General features: G+C 35.5%; 1 protein-coding gene across 17 annotated transcripts in view; it reads left to right on the forward strand.

Moving 5' to 3' along the window:
* Positions 1-21092, forward strand: part of LOC121643214 (matrix-remodeling-associated protein 5) — a 39464-nt gene that overhangs the window by 9468 nt on the left and 8904 nt on the right. For 4 of the 17 annotated variants that reach the window (XM_041990507.1, XM_041990508.1, XM_041990510.1 and 1 more), the window contains exon 7: positions 4494-4814. The exons of 1 other annotated variant lie outside the window; for it this stretch is intronic. In XM_041990507.1, coding sequence (XP_041846441.1) covers positions 4494-4814 — 321 coding nt within the window. Of the gene's footprint in view, positions 1-4493; positions 4815-4997; positions 5256-5337; positions 5512-5597; positions 6177-15277; positions 15536-15617; positions 15792-16494; positions 16669-16755; positions 17923-21092 lie in introns of those variants that run through there. 12 more of the 17 variants (XM_041990502.1, XM_041990509.1, XM_041990513.1 and 9 more) reach the window with 10 other exon arrangements.

Below are 21092 nucleotides of genomic sequence, written 5' to 3' on the forward strand. Positions count from 1 at the left end.
AACATTTCAGTTTGTTTGTGGAAAAGCAAGGTAGCAAAATTGAAGCAAAAAATATTTTTTTAAAGCGCCTCTAAGGTGATTTAATGTTGTTACAGATGAACCAGAGGGACATTGCTGGTAAGTGTAATCTATTGTGTTTGATTAGTTTAGTTCATTAATGGCTCAGTAGGATATGCATGAGGTCAAACTGCAACTGGCTTCACCAGAAAACAAAGAAAAGTATTTTAACTCCACTTAAAATATACATTTCTTCCTGTTGACCATTTAAATTTCTATTAAGAATGGACTAAGAGTGGGCAAAATCTGGAATTAGATGCACTTCATACAATGCTGTTTATTACAAGTAATAATATTAAAGACGACAATAAAATAAATGACTAAAACTACTTTTGTTGGATATAAGTTATACTTTAATACATCTGTCTTTGTTGTCGATATTTGAAATTAACATCATGCAATAAATCCCAAATGACAGTCGGCCTTTGAAAGTTTAGTTTTAACAACATCACATGTATTGAAACTTTAAATATTATATCTGAAACCTGCTGAACTTTGTAGCAACAAATATTAGATTCAGATTCAGAGTCAGATACAGAACACTGTATTTATCCCCAAGGGGTAATTCACTTTACACACGTGAGTCGCAACAAAGGACGGGACATAATCCACACAATCCACGTTACACACGGATCAGTCAGTGTTCAGGATAGAACGTCAACAGCTGAAGACCCAGCCATGACGTGCAGCAGTTTCACCATCAGTTACAAAGTGCAACACTAGAGATAAATATCTAAAAACCTAAAAACAACACATGTGACACCTCACACTAAGCTCTGTCACCAGCATTTAAAAGCCTGATAGTGAGAGGAGTAACAGAAATAGCACATCTATTTGTTTTCCTGCTGGGAGTGAGATAGCGCCTCCCAGAGGGCATCAAGGCAAACTTCTCTTTGGACATGATCTGATTGGCCAATAATGCTCTTTGCTTTCTGGATCACCTGCCTACTCCGCAGAGAGTCTAAATCTGGGATCTGCAATAAGTAGGAAAAGTTGTCTTTGGAAAAACCCATTTATTATAAAAAAAAATTAACATTAATGGTCTAAAGAGGTTTGTACTGCAACAGTCATAGTATTGATGCGCCCCTTTTACATTAGAGATTAAGTGCATGTTAGTAACATCTGTGCACAAAATACAATGAGTTAAAAATAATACACAACTTTATTAGAATTATTTTAGAGAAAAATTCAGCTTGAGCCAGGCTACATGAGAGATCCCGTTGTTTTCTACATAGGGTCATTTATAGTCTCAGATAAGGAGAACCATGTCATTTTATCCAGTTTGTAATGTGAGAACAGCTCTGACAAAGAAATCACATCTTCCACAGTATTTTCACAGTACTGATATTTTTGTTGAGAACAATGAGAGACTACATGTTCTCTTTATGTAGACACATTTGGACAGCAGCATTATGTTAAATTTGGAGAGCAGCACAAACTTTATGCACTAAAATGCCTGCAATAAGAAGTCTTCTACCTTTTTAATGGTAAATGTTGTAAATGTGTGTTTTCCACTGACAGTTGGACAGTGACAGAAGGTGGAAAAGTAACTCATAGCATAGATGGCTGTACTCAAAGGGTGAAACAGTTTCTTTTAATGCCGACAGTCTAAGATATAATTTGAATTAAATAAATCCATGTTGCCAAGGGAAACGTAATTAAATCATGTACAATTTGGATGAACTTCAACATCATGTCACTTGTTTTAAGACAGAAGGTCTCATGTTTTTTGAGATCTAGCAAGATCTGAAATCATTTTAGAAAGAAGGCAGTGAAGAGCGATACGATCTAAAACCAGAAGACAAAATCTGTCAAAATGAAAGTTAGTTTTTGATGCTCAAAGTCACCATCAGTTTGTCATTTCTAAGCAGATTGTTTATGCAGTGTTAGCTGGCTAACTTGTAAGCAGGGGAAAGATTTTAAAATTACATACAAAGAAGAGATTTAAAACATCCTTCGAGGTAGCTAGCTGCTGACTTTAAAGTTTATTAAGATGATACAAACTCTGTTTTTACCTGTTATACTGTATTTACCTTCATGTCTCCTGACAATGTCTTAAAGAAAGGGATGGCTAAAGACTTCACATTTCAGCCCCTCATAACTTTCTGCTATTAATGAGAAAACAAAATGCCATGGCAACGATTACATAAACATGACATTGTTGTGGTCGGGAAATCTGGTTTGATAGTTTTAAAGAGGCGTAGAATCGACAATGATGAACTTCAAAAATAGCTGCAGTACTGTAAAGACCATCATTGAAGCAAGAAGTTTTAAACTTAGTTTAACTGATCATGAATGCAAATAAGCTGCAAGATGTTTAATATCTGCCATCATCAGAATCCAGACTGATGACAGAAATAAAAGTTGTATTCTGATTTATGATGTCGATTAGTTACACTGGGATAACATGCTGATGATGTGAAGAGCTTAAAAAAAGGACACAATAGAAAAAAAGTCCCTTGAATACATTGTTCATTGGAATGTAACTTTTCATTTATTAAAGAAACAGAGTGGAAGAGTTTTTTATTAATTATTATCTTTCTATAACAACTTAGGGCCATTACTTAGATGATGTATATAATTACATGGTATCATTTATACCTTCTTATCTTACATATGATTTGGTTACACAAAAGAAATCAGTTTCATAATTTTAAAATTTTAACTATAAGCTGACTAATAAAGTCTGAGGCTGTATTACAACTTTTTTAAAGTTCTGCTGCTGGTCTATAAAGCTCTGAATGGTTTAGGAACAAAATACATCAGTGACCTCTTGACCGATTATGAACCTGCCAGAACCCTCAGGTCATCTGGATCCAGTTTCTTATCAGTTCCCAGAGTCAGAACCAGACATGGAGAAGCTGATTTCAGCTTCTAGGCTCCACATGTCTGGATCAAACTCCCAGAAAGCCTGTTTTTGACTTTAAATTGCATTTAATCAGTTGTGGCCTGTTATTTGATATAAACATATAAGAAAAATAACTCATTCTTTCTTTTTTTTATGCGTTCCCATCATATTTTCGTATCTCACATAATGAAGATGGACATATTTATAAACATCAGCTTTCGTTCTCAAAACCTGTTTCACTACAAATTTAGATAGTTTCCATCTCCTTTTCAGAGTTCAACACACATGCAGTCTGTCACACTTTCGGCTTTAAGAGGAAGTAAAAACTCAAATCACTTCCTTTCTCCCTCTCTCTGAAGAAGAAGATGATTACAAGAATGATCTCACATTCTCCTCTGAGACGGTCTGCTAGCAGGACACACTGCAGAGTTTTCAGAGCAAAACACACATGTTGGTTTACGGGTAAAAAGTCTGAAAGCAGCTGAGGGATCAACAGAAGCTGAACCCAGAGGAGACATGGAAGCTGTGGTTGGACTGTTGCTGATGTTGCTCACAGTCTCTCATGGTGAGCTGTTCAACTTCTACATGCAGCACATTATTAAATGTTTTTTATTGCAGTTTCATGAATGTATTACATGCAGTAAAGATAATGTTCCTCAATAATGTTAACAGCTCATTGTGTTTTTTCCAGTTTGTTTCTTCCACTTCTTCATTTTTGACTTCTTCTTTTGTCTTTATTTAAATTTTTCCTCAATTCTGTTAAAAATCTGTTTTATTTAGTCCAACTCTGAGAATTATTTGAACTGATTCTGACTTAATTTAATTTATTTTAATATTATATTAATAATGTGAACTATTTCTAGTGTTTTAAATTTTCATTAAATTAAAATAAAGATGAGCTTTAAGCCAAGTTTATGACAGGAGCCTTAAAACACAGCATAAACAGCATATAATGCTGATAGGACTGAATATGATAGAAACTGGTCACTTTTTAATTCAGATTTTCTTTAATGCCCTTTCGAGTTTCGAAAAATATTGCTTAATAATGATTAATAATAATAATAATAATTAAAAATGACTAAAACTAAATGATTGTGTCGTTTTTAAATCAACTTACATTTGTAAAGGTCTATGTTATAAATTAATTTTGTGAAACTAAATGCATCGTAAATGTGATAAAAGTGTGAATTGTCAGAATGGTTCATGACAGTGATGAAGCAGAAACAACAGAACCTTCATGCAGATGCAGCTGAGTGTTATTCTGTAATAATTAATTTCATTATATGTATTTGTTGTTGTCCTACGCAGATACTAAGATACCTTTTATAAAAATGGTCTCATCTTAAAGTTAAAGTAGTGATGCAGCATGAACCTTAAAGGTTTTCCATCACAGACCTGCGTAACATTCAGCTCTACAACAATAAATACTTGTTAGCATAATTTGGTCTAACAAAGACATAGTTGCTACAAAACCCTGTTTAGCTTAATATCTACATATTATTAAAAGACTGCTGTCATGCTTCTGTAGGAAAAATTGAAAGTTAAAAATAAATAATTTTTACTTTTCTTCTGTCTTAAAAAAATCCAGGTGTGGAAACTTACTGTGATGGCAGACAGAGTGGAACTCAGTGTTATGGAGCTTTGGGAGGAACTGTGGTCTTCCGGCTGATGGACGACGTCTCAGGAATACCTCAATTTGTCTGGAAAAAAGAAACACAGAACATACTCAGATGGATAGATAATAAAATTATATTAAATGAAATGAAAGACAGATCTCTCTTTATTCCCAGTAATGGAACGTTAAGGATCAATAACATAAACAGGGGTGACAGTGGTGAATATAACCTTATAATGTTTGATTCACAAAGAAGATTAACAAGAACAAGGACTCTCCAGCTGATTGTTGAAGGTAAATAACTACTTTCTACCTAAAGAATTTAGACATTATTAGATGTAAATCCCACATTGTGCTGATGGTCTATATAACATCATATTCTGTACATACTGGTATTCTGAGCCTCCCTGATTCTTCATTTAAATAATTACACAGGTTTATTTCCAATATTAAAAGCCATCCGTGTGTTTCTCTCAGCTCCTGTGTCCTCTGTCCAGCTGGCCTCTGAGTGTCTGTCTCAGGGAGAGATGAAGGTGTCCTGCTCCCCTAATGGAGGGGACAGTCTTCAGTACAGCTGGACTCTGGATGGACACACACTGAGAGACACTGAGCTCCTCTCTGGAAATAATGAGACAAACGTCCTCACTCTGAAACAAGATGTCTCAGGACGTCTGGTCTGTTCAGTCAGGAATCAAGTCAGTTCTGTCTCCAAAGAGGAGGACATATCTACCTGCGGTGAGTGAGAAAGTCATGAAAACAACTTCTGATGATCATAATAATCAGTCAGTTCATAAATTATTGTTTTATTTGCTCTCAGGCTTCATATTTATTGACTGTATGTCCAACGGGACACGCATATCAATGTGGGTCCATAAAGAAAATAAAACCCTGTGTGATGAACCAACAACAGTTACTGTGGGTAAGGACACAGAGTCACTTAAAACATCCACTAATAACTCTTCCTGCAATCAAACTGTGACTCTCAGAGAAGGTTCATGTTATAGTAAATAAATATTATCAAAGTATATAAAACCGCCTCCAATTCTAACCTGATATTAATTTTGTCTCCCTGAACAGGTTCCTCTCCATTGCTCATATGTGGTTTACGTACAATTGTGGTGATTCTTCTATTAATTGGTATTTCTGTCTATTTCACATGGAAAAAAAAGAAACGTGAAAAAGCTGAAAGATCTGCTGTGAATCTAGAGAACTCTGTTCTGATGGTTGAAATGAGAAGTTCTGCACCTTGAAACAATTACAGATGTTTTTATCAGTTTGTTGACTCATCTTTGTAAAAACAGCGACAGACATGATAATGTGGCGGCTTTGTGGGAGCTTTTCTACTTTTATAGGCTAATGCAAAGCGAAAATTTTCAGCTGTTTAAAATGAATGATGCATTATATTTACAGCCTTCATGGGGTTTCACTCAGAAAAGACTGAGCTATATAAAGCTAATTTGTTAACAGTATTAATGAATCAACTGCTTTAAATGAGCTGATTTTCTGTATTTATCTGAAGAAATCAGGATTACGTTTGATTTGTAATTGCTATGTTTAAAATGCTTCTCTGTAACCCTGACCTTTTCATCACACACTGTACACTTTGTTGTACACTGTACATAACAATATTAAAATCAGTTGTTGGTTTTCTAAAGTGTGGATTGTATTCTGTCTTTAAGGAAGGTTTGTATGATTATTCAGACATTTTGTGAAACATTACTTTTCAGGCTGAGAGTTGTGGAGACCATCTTGTCTTTGTTCAATAAGGAAGCCCATCTCAAAACAACTCTTACAGGATATGTGTAGAAATGTTCTCAGCTTTGATTGGTTAATGTGACTGAATTAGTGAAAACTGTGGAAATAAAATGTAATAACATAATTGAAATAAGACTTTAAGATTTTTGCACACTATTTTTAATTATGTCTTAATATGATTTTGTTTCTCTTTGTTCTTTTATATACCTTTTATTGACCTTTCTGCACCCTGCTGTAATGCTTTTAATGTTCAATGTAAAGTAGCTTTGAATTGTCTTGTACATGAAATGTGCTACACAAATAATATTGCCTTGCCTCATTTTTGTTTAAATTCCCAAAAGTTAGCAAGGAAACTCAATTAAAAACATTTCAATGTAATCATGTTTCCCTGTAATTTATGATCAGTGGTGTGTACGAGGTGATATGTCATTTAACAGGAAAGAGTAAAACAATGTGAGAATACATAACTATTTATACAAAACAGTAACGCTACTGAAAAAGTAAGAGGGTTCATTCTGTTGCCAAAGGACACTTTGATAGGTGACGGAGAAATGAAAGAATGAAACCAGAACGATAGGCCCAGTGTCCCAAGAGCCCGGAAGAACCCCCCAGCTGATTTGATCCCTGTCCTAGGACCTGTTGCAGGATGTCACCCCTTCTCTCTCTGATCCTCTTCCTGTTCAGCTACTGCTAAAAAGAAACCCACAAGACCCACAAGATCTTAAAAAACATAAATAAATAAAAAGGAAAAAGAAACAACACAAGAGGTATGATTATAGAGAGACAGATTGAAAAAGAGCAGAAATGAATACCATGCTTTAGTTACTCTGGTACCTTCTTGAGTCGAACATTTTCCACAGCGTTTTAATTTCCTTTGACAAGTTTCCACATACAGCATGCACAGTACATCTTCTGAGGCTTGTCAGTAACACAAGACATTTCACACTGTTGAGTGTAAGATAGTGTACGGTGATAAAGTTACCTGGCTGAGCCACAAACACTGAACAGCAAAGAGACATGGAAGCTGTACTTGGGTTGTTGCTGATGCTCCTTGGAGTCTGTCACGGTGAGCACTTCATTATTTTTCACCTCATCAAGGCTTCTTGGATTCACTTTATTCCCTCCATTTTCTGACATCGTCCTAATTATTGTGTGTGTGTTATAATAAAGTTAGCTATGAGGTTTTGTTTTGGTTATTTGTTATTTATCTAAGCTATTTTTTATTTTTATCAGCAGTGGTGTAGAATAAAATCAACGTTATTTTCTAAAATATAATAATTAATTGGTTTGTCATGCCATGTGATGAATTTGTTCTTTGTTTAGAAATCTCCCTTCCTGTCTGCAAAAACCATAAATGTTAAAAAGCTTAGACAAGAACACAGTACCATTTATAATGCCTTGCATTGCAGTGTTTATCCTCCTACTCTGAGTGAGATATCAAAAATAATTCAACTATATTGTTCAGAATTAAAAGCACATTTTGTGTTTGACTTAACTAAACAGTTTATATACTTGACATGCTTGTTTTGCTAAAGCTTGAAAGCTTGTTTGCTCTGTTACTGGCAGCCTGTCCCAAAAACATGTCGATTTGTCCAGTTCCTTCAGTTGCATCTATTCAAAATGACATAAATAAAACAGTTTTATGGGAATAAAAAAGTGTTTCCAGTGTTTCCCAAAGACCTATTAAATGAAAACTTGTCATATGTTGAAACGATGAGCAGTGTCATTAAAATTGTGAGTAAGCTGGATAAGTGGATGATAAAAGAGGAAATGTCAGGACTACATCTACAGCAGATGAACAGTATCTGAATTTGATGTTTCTAAGCAATTAAAAAAAAAAAAAAAAAGAAAATCCACCAGAGACCTGACTCTTCAGCAAGAGGATATTTTTTAAGCCAAACAGGTAAAAATGATGAGGTATGTCAGGTGACACAAGAACTGGACTGAAAATCTTTGATAACAGGTCTCATGGAGTGATGAAGCATCTCCAGATTCCCTATCTCAACATTATTGAAGCAGTGAGGGAAAATCCTGACAGAGAACAGAAAGTAAAACTTTAATGTTTAGTAAAATATTTTTGTTTTCTTTAAACACATCATCTCACAATCTCACATCTCAAAAATCTTCTTTGTCCGATTCTTAGTGCAGCACCATGTAACTTTCTGACTTTAAAATACCTTGACTTGTAAAGTTTATTATCTACATTCGTGGAGCCATTGTGACCCAGCAGTGTCCCAAAGCTGAGAAACTACATTTCACAACGTTGATTCTGGGATGCCATGTCACGTAACAGCTGAGTTTCACTTTACGCACCGTGTCACTCGTCAGGACTGGATACCATCACACTGGTTGTTCTGAACACACACCATGGTTGATTCATCAAAGAGATGTAAGATGAATGGTGAATGAGCCATTGTTAGGGAGCTTGTCACTGAGTAAATCAGCCAAAGTTTCGTTTTGGGACTTTAACTGGACCATCTCAACTGCATGTGGTGCCTGCTTCTGTCTGGATGATCACATCATGGAGGGCTTTAAAGATGTTTTAAAAGCAACTTTAAACTGGGTAAGAAAAAAATTATTTAATTTTACTTCTGACCACAGAAACTGTCATATTATACTCTGCCATTATTAACTGTTCATTTAAAACCACAGCCAATGACCATTAAATGTCATGCATTTAAACATGGTACTCAACAAGTGCAAATTAAATGGTCAATGATACGTTATTAAATATTCTGTGTAAGAAATACCAACAAGTCCGTCAGTTTTCTTACCTATACCATCAAAGAGCCAAATGCATTTGGCAAGAAATCACAACCAAGCAAACAAACATATTTATGTATTAATGGCAACACTGGCTGAATGCATCTAGCCATTACCACGGCAACGCTACACATATAGATTGTTCTACTTTAACTGCACAGTTTAGTTTGTAGCGTCAGCTTTAATGTACATTCTACATCTTCTTTCAGCTGATAATATGTGTTTCTTATGGAGACTATCATCATAAAGGGAATTAGTAAAAACATATTTAATTCTTAAACTGCACATGTGACCTCTTCTGGGGAAGGTTATAGGTTCAGCATATATATGGCAATGTGTTAGGGTTCCTGTCTGTCTCCCGTGTGTGTGTTTCTGGCTCCCTCTGTCTGTCTTGTGTGTCATGATTGTTCCCGGCCAGGAGAATTACCAAGGCAGCAATCACCTCACCTTGGCTGATCTCCACACCAGGATCTCATCCACTCATCAATTACCACTGTATTTAGACACCGGACCTTTCTACGCTCCTCACCAGATCGTCCAGTTGCTAACCTGGTATATCGTGGCCTCTCTAGTTTTCTGCCTTAATCCTGCTCGTGTCTCATGACCTTGTCTTATGTCTAGATTCCTGGTTCTTCGGATTCCGTCAGCCCTGCCAGCCACACCAATCTCCTGGATTATTTCCCTCCCACTCTGATTCACTGCCTTCTCCAGCTCTAGCCGGCTCCACTCAACGCTCTGCCTGCCTGCCATCCATTCTGTCCAGTCAGCCATTAACCACTGTGGTCCCTGGTTCCTGCACTTGGATTAAAACTGTTCTCCAGATTCAACTCAACCTTCCATTAAAACCTTTTACCTAATTAACCTTTTCTGTCGTCTGGTTGTTCAGTGTCAGCACCTGGGGGTCCTGAAACCATTGCCCATCTGACTCACCCTAACACAATACCCTTTTTAGTCAGGTTTTAAAAGAAATGTCTGTGTGACACTTAAAGCTCAAGCTTTAAGCTCACCTGAAGCTTAACTTGTTTACTTTGGCAAGTTTATTAATTTACTGCTGCTGATGAGGCCAGTAGTTTTTCCAAAAGTCAGCAAATAACATGATGTATAACAAATAAATAAATCATTGTTAGTTGTTTTTGTATTTACACTGAATAACAGAAGACAATGCAGGGAAACCTTAAACAAAATGTCAGTCTAATGACCAGTGAGAGAACATTACGACTCCCACTCTATCCACTTCCTTAGTAACATGAGTTTATGGTCTCAGTGGTTTCAAGTATACTTAAATACAGAAATATACCATTAAGCATAAATAACACAGGCTGTTCTTTGGGAATTTCTTAAGGCTATTAGAAATTACAGTTTCCAGTCATAGAGGAAGGCATAAGGATTTCAGCAGATCAGATCTTACTGCATCTTCTATACTGAGATCTAGAAAACTAAAATATGAAACTCGGTGCAAAATGATGGTCCACTAGTAAAGTAAATGCATTTCTTTGTCTACTAATACAGTCTATTAAAACACACCTTTTATTTTATTAAACATTTCAGTTTGTTTGTGGAAAAGCAAGGTAGCAAAATTGAAGCAAAAAATATTTTTAAAGCGCCTCTAAGGTGATTTATTGTTGTTACAAATGAACCAGAGGGACATTGCTGGTAAGTGTAATCTATTGTGTTTGATTAGTTTGCTTCATTAATGGCTCAGTAGGATATGCATGAGGTCAAACTGCAACTGGCTTCACCAGAAATCAAAGAAAAGTATTTTAACTCCAGTTAAAATATACATTTCTTCCTGTTGATCATTTAAATTTCTATTAAGAATGGACTAAGAGTGGGCAAAATCTGGAATTAGATGCACTTCATACAATGCTGTTTATTACAAGTAATAATAATAAAGATGACAATAAAATAAATTACTAAAACTACTATTGTTGGATATAAGTTATACTTAAATATATCTATCTTTGTTGACGATATTTGAAATTAACATCATGCAATAAATCCCAAATGACAGTCGGCCTTTGAAAGTTTAGTTTTAACAACATCACATGTATTGAAACTTTAAATATTATATCTGAAACCTGCTGAACTTTGTAGCAACAAATATTAGATTCAGATTCAGTGTCAGATACAGAACACTGTATTTATCCCCAAGGGGTAATTCACTTTACACACGTGAGTCTCAACAAAGGACGGGACATAATCCACACAATCCACGTTACACACGGATCAGTCAGTGTTCAGGATAGAACATCAACAGCTGAAGACCCAGCCATGACGTGCAGCAGTTTCACCATCAGTTACAAAGTGCAACACTAGAGATAAATATCTAAAAACCTAAAAACAACACATATAACACCTCACACTAAGCTGTGGTAGGAAAGATTCTCTTTGGAAAGCCCCATTTGTTATATATAAAAATTATTAACGTTAATGGTCTACAGAGGTTTATGCAGCAACAGTCATAGTATTGATGCGCCCCTTTTACATTAGAGATTAAGTGCATGTTAATAACATCTATGCACAAAATAAAATGAGTTAAATAATAATACACAACTTTATTAGAATTATTTTAGAGAAAAATTCAGCTAGAGCCAGGCTACATGAGAGATCCCGTTTTTTCTACATAGGGTCATTTATAATCTCAGATATAGAGAACCATGTCATTTTATACAATTTTATTTTTGTTGACACTGTTAAAACACACTATAGGACAGAACAATGAGAGACTACATGTTCTCTTTATGTAGACACATCTGGACAGCAGCATTATGTTAAATTTGGAGAGCAGCACAAACTTTATGCACTAAAATGCCTGCAATAAGAAGTCTTCTACCTTTTTAATGGTATATGTTGTAAATGTGAGTCTTCCACTGACAGTTGGACAGTGACAGAAGGTGGAAAAGTAACTCATAGCATAGATTGCTGTACTCAAAGGGTGAAACAGTTCCTTTTAATGCTGACAGTCTAAGATATAATTTGAATTAAATAAATCCATGTTGCCAAGGGAAACGTAATTAAATCATGTACGATTTGCATGAACTTCAACACTTGTTAGATTCAGTCATGTTGAGATAAAGTGATCAAATCTAGCATCACTATGGTCACTTGCCTTTAAGACAGAAGGTTTTAATGTTATTTCAGATCCATAAAAATCTAAGATCGTCTCAGAAAGAAGGCAGTGAAAGACGACACGGTCTAAAACCAGAAGACAAAATCTGTCTAAATGAAACTTAATTATGTTTACAAAGTCACCATCAGTTTGTCGTATCTAAGCAGTGTTAGCTGGCTAACTTGTAAGCAGGGAAAAGATAAAAAAAATAATAAAAACATTCAAAGAAGAGATTTAAAACATCCTTCGAGGTAGCTAGCTGCTGACTTTAAAGTTCATTAAGATGATACAAACTCTGTTTTTACCTGTTATACTGTATTTACCTTCATGTCTCCTGACGATGTCTTAAAGAAAGGGATGGCTAAAGACTTCACATTTCAGCCCCTCATAACTTTCTGCTATTAATGAGAAAACAAAATGCCATGGCAACGATTACATAAACATGACATTGTTGTGGTCGGGAAATCTGGTTTGATAGTTTTAAAGAGGCGTAGAATCGAAAATGATAAACTTCAAAAATAGCTGCAGTACTGTAAAGACCATCATTGAAGCAAGAAGTTTTAAACTTAGTTTAACTGATCATGAATGCAAATAAGCTGCAAGATGTTTAATATTTGCCATCATCAGAATCCAGACTGATGACAGAAATAAAAGTTGTATTCTGATTTATGATGTCGATTAGTTACACTGGGATAACATGCTGATGATGTGAAGAGCTTAAAAAAAGGACACAATAGAAAAAAAGTCCCTTGAATACATTGTTTATTGGATTGTAACTTTTCATTTATTAAAGAAACAGAGTGGAAGAGTTTTATATTAATTATTATCTTTCTATAACAACTTAGGGCCATTACTTAGATGATGTATATAATTACATGGTATCATTTATACCTTCTTATCTTACATATGATTTAATTAGACAAAAAAATAAATTCAGTGTCATAATTTTAAAAATTTAACTATAAGCTGACTAATAAAGTCTGAGGCTGTATTACTGTGTTACTTCGTACAGAGAGGTTAACAATGTGTTTAAAATATAATTAATACTTTATTCTTTATTCATGTAGTAATGTATATTTACAGTGCAAATACATTTTATTAAAATGTAATGTTTAACTTACCCACACAGTTTTATCTTGATTTTACATGTTTATGTCTTTAAATTGCATTTAATCAGTTGTGGCCTGTTATTTGATATAAACATATAAGAAAAATAACTCATTCTTTCTTTTTTTGTGCTTTCCCATCATATTTTCGTATCTCACATAATGAAGATGGACGTATTTATAAATATCAGCTTTCGTTCTCAAAACCTGTTTCACTACAAATTTAGATAGTTTCCATCTCCTTTTCAGAGTTTAACACACACGCAGTCTGTCACACTGTCGGCTTTAAGAGGAAGTAAAAACTCAAATCACTTCCTTTCTCCCTCTTTCTGAAGAAGAGGATGATTACAAGAATGATCTCACATTCTCCTCTGAGACGGTCTGCTAGCAGGACACACTGCAGAGTTTTCAGAGCAAAACACACATGTTGGTTTACGGGTAAAAAGTCTGAAAGCAGCTGAGGGATCAACAGAAGCTGAACCCAGAGGAGACATGGAAGCTGTGGTTGGACTGTTGCTGATGTTGCTCACAGTCTCTCATGGTGAGCTGTTCAACTTCTACATGCAGCACATTATTAAATGTTTTCATTGCAGTTTCATGACTGTATTACATGCAGTAAAGATAATGTTCCTCAATAATGTTAACAGCTCATTGTGTTTTTTCCAGTTTGTTTCTTCCACTTCTTCATTTTTAACTTCTTCTTTTGTCTTTATTTAAAATTTTTCCTCAATTCTGTTAAAAGTCTGTTTAATTTAGTCCAATTCTGAGAATTATTTGAACTGATTCTGACTTCATCTTATTTATTTTAACTTTATGTTACTAATGTGAAGTATTTCTAGTGTTTTAAATTTTCATTAAATTAAAATAAAGATGACAGATGAATTATAACAAAATAAACAGCAAATAAAGCTGATAGGACTGAATTGCATAGAAATTAATTACTTTTTAATTCAGATGTTTTGTTACTACTTTTAGAGTGTAAAAAAAAAGTTCTTGATTAATGTATAATACTAAATAGACTAAAACTTCATGATTAATTTTGTCGTTTTTAAATCAACAGATTTCTGTTTTAAATAATTTTGTGAAACTAAATGCATCGTAAATGTGATAAAAGTGTGAATTGTCAGAATGGTTCATGACAGTGATGAAGCAGAAACAACAGAACCTTCATGCAGATGAAGCTGAGTGTTATTCTGTTAAAATTAATTTCATTATATGTATTTGTTGTTGTCCTACGCAGATACTAAGATACCTTTTCTAAAAATGGTCTCATCTTAAAGTTAAAGTAGTTAAGCAGCATGAACATTAAAGGTTTTCCATCACAGACCTGCGTAACATTCAGCTCTATGACAATAAATACTTGTTAGCATAATTTGGTCTAACAAAGACATAGTTGCTTCAAAGCCCTGTCTACATATCATTAAAAGACTGCTCATTCTTGTGTGGAAAAATTTGTATGCTAAAAAGAAATATGTTTTAATTTTCTTCTGTCTTAAAAAAAAAAAAAAAAAAAAATCCAGGTGTGGAAACTTACTGTGATGGCAGACAGAGTGGAGCTCAGTGTTATGGAGCTTCGGGAGGAACTGTGGTCTTCCGGCTGTTGGACGACGTCTCAGGAATACCTGACTTTTACTGGAGAAGTGAAACACAGATCATACTCATTTGGACACATAATACAATTATATTAAATCAAATGAAAGACAGATCTCTCTTTATTCCCAGTAATGGAACATTTAGGATGAATAATCTGAACAGGGATGACAGTGGTGAATATAGTCTTACAATGTTAAATTCACAAGGAAGATTGACAGGAACAAGGACTCTCCAGTTGACTGTTGAAGGTAAATAACTACTTTCTACCTAAAGAATTTAGACATTAATAGATGTAAATCCCACATTGTGCTGATGGTCTATATAACATCATGTTCTGTACATACTGGTGTTCTGAGCCTCCCTGATCCTTCATTTAAATAATTACACAGGTTTATTTCCAATATTAAAAGCCATCCGTGTGTTTCTCTCAGCTCCTGTGTCCTCTGTCCAGCTGGTCTCTGAGTGTCTGTCTCAAGGAGAGATGAAGGTGTCCTGCTCCCCTAATGGAGGGGGCAGTCTTCAGTACAGCTGGACTCTGGATGGACACACACTGAGAGACACTGAGCTCCTCTCTGGAAATAATGAGACAAACGTCATCACTCTGAAACAAGATGTCTCAGGACGTCTGGTCTGTTCAGTCGGGAATCAAGTCAGTTCTGTCTCCAAAGAGGAGGACATATCTACCTGCGGTGAGTGAGAAAGTCATGAAAACAACTTCTGATGATAATAATGATCAGTCAGTTAATAAATTATTGTTTTATTTGCTCTCAGGCTTCATATTTATTGACTGTACGTCCAACGGGACACGCATATCAATGTGGGTCCATAAAGAAAATAAAACCCTGTGTGATGAACCAACAACAGTTACTGTGGATAAGGACACAGAGTCACTTAAAACATCCACTAAAAACTCTTCCTGCAATCAAACTGTGACTCTCAGAGAAGGTTCATGTTATAGTAAATAAATATTATCAAAGTATATAAAAAGCGCCTCCACTTCTAACCTTCATATCCTCCTGAGTACCAGAAAAAAAAAGAAATTGTTTAATCAATATTTTTTTTAATTTCCCCGACTGTTTGAAGGGTAATGAGAAAACTCTGACAATGAAACTCGTTCTTCTTAATTGAAAAATACAGAACAAAATTCAGGAAATAGCTACAAATGTCCACTACAGAAGACAATTCTCAAACTCTTAAATGTTGTGGTAAAATGTTGTTATATTCATTTAGAAAATGCTTTAATGTGTTCTCAAGAGATATCATAAAGAAATATTACAATAATACTTCAGGACTACATTTGCACAAAAAGAAGTTATGCACTTACTTTTCCTCTTCTTATGAAATGTGATTGTGGTAATGAATGCCATTTTCCTTGAGGAAAAGCAGGATGTTCCCAAAGCCCCACCCCTATAAATGTGGTACCATTCAAAAGCCCTGGATGTCCTTTTTAGAGAACAAAATGAGTGGGTTTAATAGCGTGCAGGGGGATGGAGATATTCAGCTTTACAAATGTCCTCCACAGGGACAAATTTATACTACTGGTAGTCAGGAGGATATATTGAAACGGTGAGCAGTGTCTTTAAAATTGCTTATTCTGATGATAATAATGATCAGTCAGTTAATAAATTATTGTTTTATTTGCTCTCAGGCTTCATATTTATTGACTGTACGTCCAACGGGACACGCATATCAATGTGGGTCCATAAAGAAAATAAAACCCTGTGTGATGAACCAACAACAGTTACTGTGGATAAGGACACAGAGTCACTTAAAACATCCACTAATAACTCTTCCTGCAATCAAACTGTGACTCTCAGAGAAGGTTCATGTTATAGTAAATAAATATTATCAAAGTATATAAAAAGCGCCTCCACTTCTAACCTGATATTAATTCTGTCTCCCTGAACAGGTTCCTCTCCATTGCTCATATGTGGTTTACGTACAATTGTGGTGATTCTTCTATTAATTGGTATTTCTGTCTATTTCACATGGAAAAAAAAGAAACGTGAAAAAGCTGAAAGATCTGCTGTGAATCTAGAGGACTCTGTTCTGATGGTTGAAATGAGACGTTCTGCAACTTGAAACAATTACAGATGTTTTTATCAGTTTGTTGACTCATCTTTGTAAAAACAGCGACAGACATGATAATGTGGCGGCTTTGTGGGAGCTTTTTCTACTTTTATAGGCTAATGCAAAGCGAAAATTTTCAGCTGTTTAAAATGAATGATGCATTATATTTACAGCCTTCATGGGGTTTCACTCAGAAAAGACTGAGCTATATAAAGCTAATTTGTTAACAGTATTAATGAATCAACTGCTTTAAATGAGCTGATTTTCTGTATTTATCTAAAGAAATCAGGATTACGTTTGATTTGTAATTGCTTTGTTTAAAATGCTTCTCTGTAACCCTGACCTTTTCATCACACACTGTACTAATAAACATAAAGTCCATCATCAGCAGGTGTGAGGTTTCCCTCTACTGTTAAACTGGCGTTCGTCTCTTTTCTGGGTCATTTTGTTAGGAAGCACGAACTCCGTAAGCTTCATATTAACCATTGTGTGTAGAAAAGTAGCAAATAAACACGCATCATTCAGTTTTTGTTTCCTTTATTTAAATTCACAATATTAAAATCAGTTGTTAGTTTTGTGTGGATTGTATTCTGTCTTTAAGGAAGGTTTGTATGATTATTCAGACATTTTGTGAAGCATTACTTTTCAGGCTGAGATTTGTGGAGACCATCTTGTCTTTGTTCAATAAGGAAGCCCATCTCAAAACAACTCTTACAGGATATGTGTAGATACGTTCTCAGCTTTGATTGGTTAATGTGACTGAATTAATGAAAACTGTGGAAATAAAATGTAATAACATAATTGAAATAAGACTTTAAGATTTTTGCACACTATTTTTAATTATGTCTTAATATGATTTTGTTTTTCTTTGTTCTTTTATATACCTTTTATTGACCTTTCTGCAACCTGCTGTAATGCTTTTAATGTTCAATGTAAAGTAGCTTTGAATTGTCTTGTACATAAAATGTGCTACACAAATCATATTGTCTTGCCTCATTTTTGTTTAAATTCCCAAAAATTAGCAAAGAAACTGAGTTGAAAACAATTCAATGTAATCATGTTTCCCTGTAATTTATGATCCTTAGTTGTGTCTATGGGTGATCTGTCATTTAACAGGAAAGAGTAAAACAATGTGAGAATACATAACTATTTATACAAAACAGGAGCGCTATTGAAAAAGTAAGAGGGTTCATTCTGTTGCCAAAGGACACTTTGATAGGTGACATAGAAATGAAAGAATGACACCAACAACCACTCCACTGAGAGACAATAAAGCTTGTTTGCTCTGTTACTGGCAGCCTGTCACAAAGACACATCATTTCTTCCAATTTCTTCTGTTGCATCCATTAAAAATGCCATAAACAAAACACTTCTCTGAGAATAAAATAATGTTTCCAGTGTTTCCCAAAGAAAACTTGTCATATATTGAAACGGTGAGCAGTGTCTTGAAAATAGTGAGTAAGCTAAATGAGTGGAGGATAAGAGGAAATGTCAGGACTACATCTACAGCAGATGAACATTATCTGAATTTGGTGTTCCTAAGCATTTGAAAAAACATTCAGCCAAACCGTCAACAATTCACTATACAGATGGCTGGCAAGAGGCTATTTTTTGAAGCCAAACAGATAAAAATGATGAGGTATGTCAGGTGACACAAGAACTGGACTGAAGATCTTTAATAACAGGTCTCATGGAGTGATGAAGCATCTCCAGAGTCCCTATCTCAACATTATTGAAGCAGTGAGGGAAAATCCTGACAGAGAACAGAAAGTAAAACATCAATGTTTAGTAAAATATTTTTGCTTTCTTTAAACACATCATCTCACAATCTCACATCTCAAAAATCTTCTTTGTCCGATTCTTAGTGCCGCATCATGTAACTTTCTGACTTTAAAAATGTTTTGACTTGTTTTAAAGTAAAGTTTATTATCTACATTCGTGGAGCCATCGTGGCCCAGCAGTGTCCCGAAGCTGAGAAACTGCATTTCACAACGTTGCTTCTGGGATGCCATGTCACGTAACAGCTGAGTTTCACTTTACGCACTGTGTCACTCGCCAGGACTGGATACCATCACACTGGTTGTTCTGAACACACACCATGGCTGATTCATCAAAGAGATGTAAGATGGATGGTGAATGAGCCATTGTTAGGGAGCTTGTCACTGAGTAAATCAGGAAAACGTTGTGTTTTGGGACTTTAACAGAAGTAGCTCTTAATGTAAAACCCACTGGACAACTCAGTGACTGTGTCAGCATGCAGAGTATGAGGAATGAGGAGTGATCACAAATCAGTGTGATCGTGCAAATGCAACTATGCCTCAACGGAGGGAAAAGGAGATGAGGGTGGCCCAGAGACCTGGCGATCAGCAGCAATCCCAGAACATGAACCCAAGCCACCCCACCACGAAGACTACCCGGATCCACCCAGAGGGTGGCAGAGGAAGGCCCCCATGGCCACAGGGCACAACAGGCCACGATCAGCAGCCGCCGACCCCGCAAGGCACCAGCCATCCAGGGGAGCCAGAACGATAGGCCCAGTGTCCCAAGAGCCCGGAAGCACCCCCCAGCTGATTTGATCCCTGTCCTAGGACCTGTTGCAGGATGTCACTCCTTCTCTCTCTGATCCTCTTCCTGTTCGGCTACACCTAAAAAGAAGCCCGCAAGACCCACAAGATCTTAAAAAACATAAATAAATAAAAAGGAAAAAGAAACAACTCAAGAGGCATGATTATAGAGAGACAGACTGAAAAAGAGCAGAAATGAATACCATGCTTTAGTTACTCTGGTACCTTCTTGAGTCGAACATTTACCACAGTGTGTTTACTTTCTTTTACAAGTTTCCACATACAGCATGCACAGTACATCTTCTGAGGCTTGTCAGCAACACAAGACATTTCACACTGTTGAGTGTAAGATAGTGTACGGTGATAAAGTTACCTGGCTGAGCAACAAACACTGAACAGCAAAGAGACATGGAAGCTGTACTTGGGTTGTTGCTGATGCTCCTTGGAGTCTGTCACGGTGAGCGCTTCATTATTTTTACCTCATCAAGGCTTCTTGGATTCACTTTATTCCCTCCATTTTCTGACATCGTCCTAATTATTTTGCATGTGTGTTATAATGAAGTTAGCTATGAGGTTTTGTTTTGGTTATTTGTTATTTATCTAAGCTAGTTTTTACTTTTATCAGCAGATAATTAATTGGTTTGTCATGCCATGTGATGAATTTGTTCTTCTTTTAGAAATCTCACTTCCTGTCTGGAAAAACCATAAATGTTAAAAAGCTTAGACAAGAACACAGTACCATTTATAATGCCTTACATTGCAGTGTTTATCTTCCTACTCTGAGTGAGATATAAAAAATGATTCAACTATATTGTTCAGAATTAAAAGCACATTTTGTGTTTGACTTAACTAAATAGTTTACATACTTGACATGCTTGTTTTGCTAAAGCTTGAAAGCTTGTTTGCTCTTTTACAGGCAGCCTGTCCCAAAAACATGTCGATTTGTCCAGTTCCTTCAGTTGCATCTATTCAAAATGACATAAATAAAACAGCTTTATGGGAACAAAATAGTGTTTCCAGTGTTTCCCAAAGACCTATTAAATGAAAACTTACAATATGTTGAAACGATGAGCAGTGTCATTAAAATTGTGAGTAAGCTGGATAAGTGGAGGATAAAAGAGGAAATGTCAGGACTACATCTACAGCAGATGAACAGTATCTGAATTTGATGTCCCTAAGCAATTGAAAAAAAAAAAAAAAAGAAAATCCACCAGAGAGCTGACTCTTCAGCCAAACCATTTACAGTTTACTATACAGATGGCTGGCAAGACGCTATTTTTGAAGGCAAACAGGTAAAAATGATGAGGTATGTCAGGTGACACAAGAATTGGACTGAAAATCTTTGATAACAGGTCTCATGGAGTGATGAAGCATCTCCAGAGTCCTTTTCTCAACATTATTGAAGCAGTGAGGGAACATCCTGACAGAGAACAGAAAGTAAAACGTTAATGTTTAGTAAAATATTTTTGCTTTCTTTAAACACATCATCTCACAATCTCACATCTCAAAAATCTTCTTTGTCCAATTCTTAGTGCAGCACCATGTAACTTTCTGACTTTAAAATATCTTGACTAGTAAAGTTTATTATCTACATTCGTGGAGCCATCGTGGC

This window comes from Melanotaenia boesemani, chromosome 7 (genome assembly GCF_017639745.1).
Source record: "Melanotaenia boesemani isolate fMelBoe1 chromosome 7, fMelBoe1.pri, whole genome shotgun sequence".
Classification (NCBI taxonomy): domain Eukaryota; kingdom Metazoa; phylum Chordata; class Actinopteri; order Atheriniformes; family Melanotaeniidae; genus Melanotaenia; species Melanotaenia boesemani.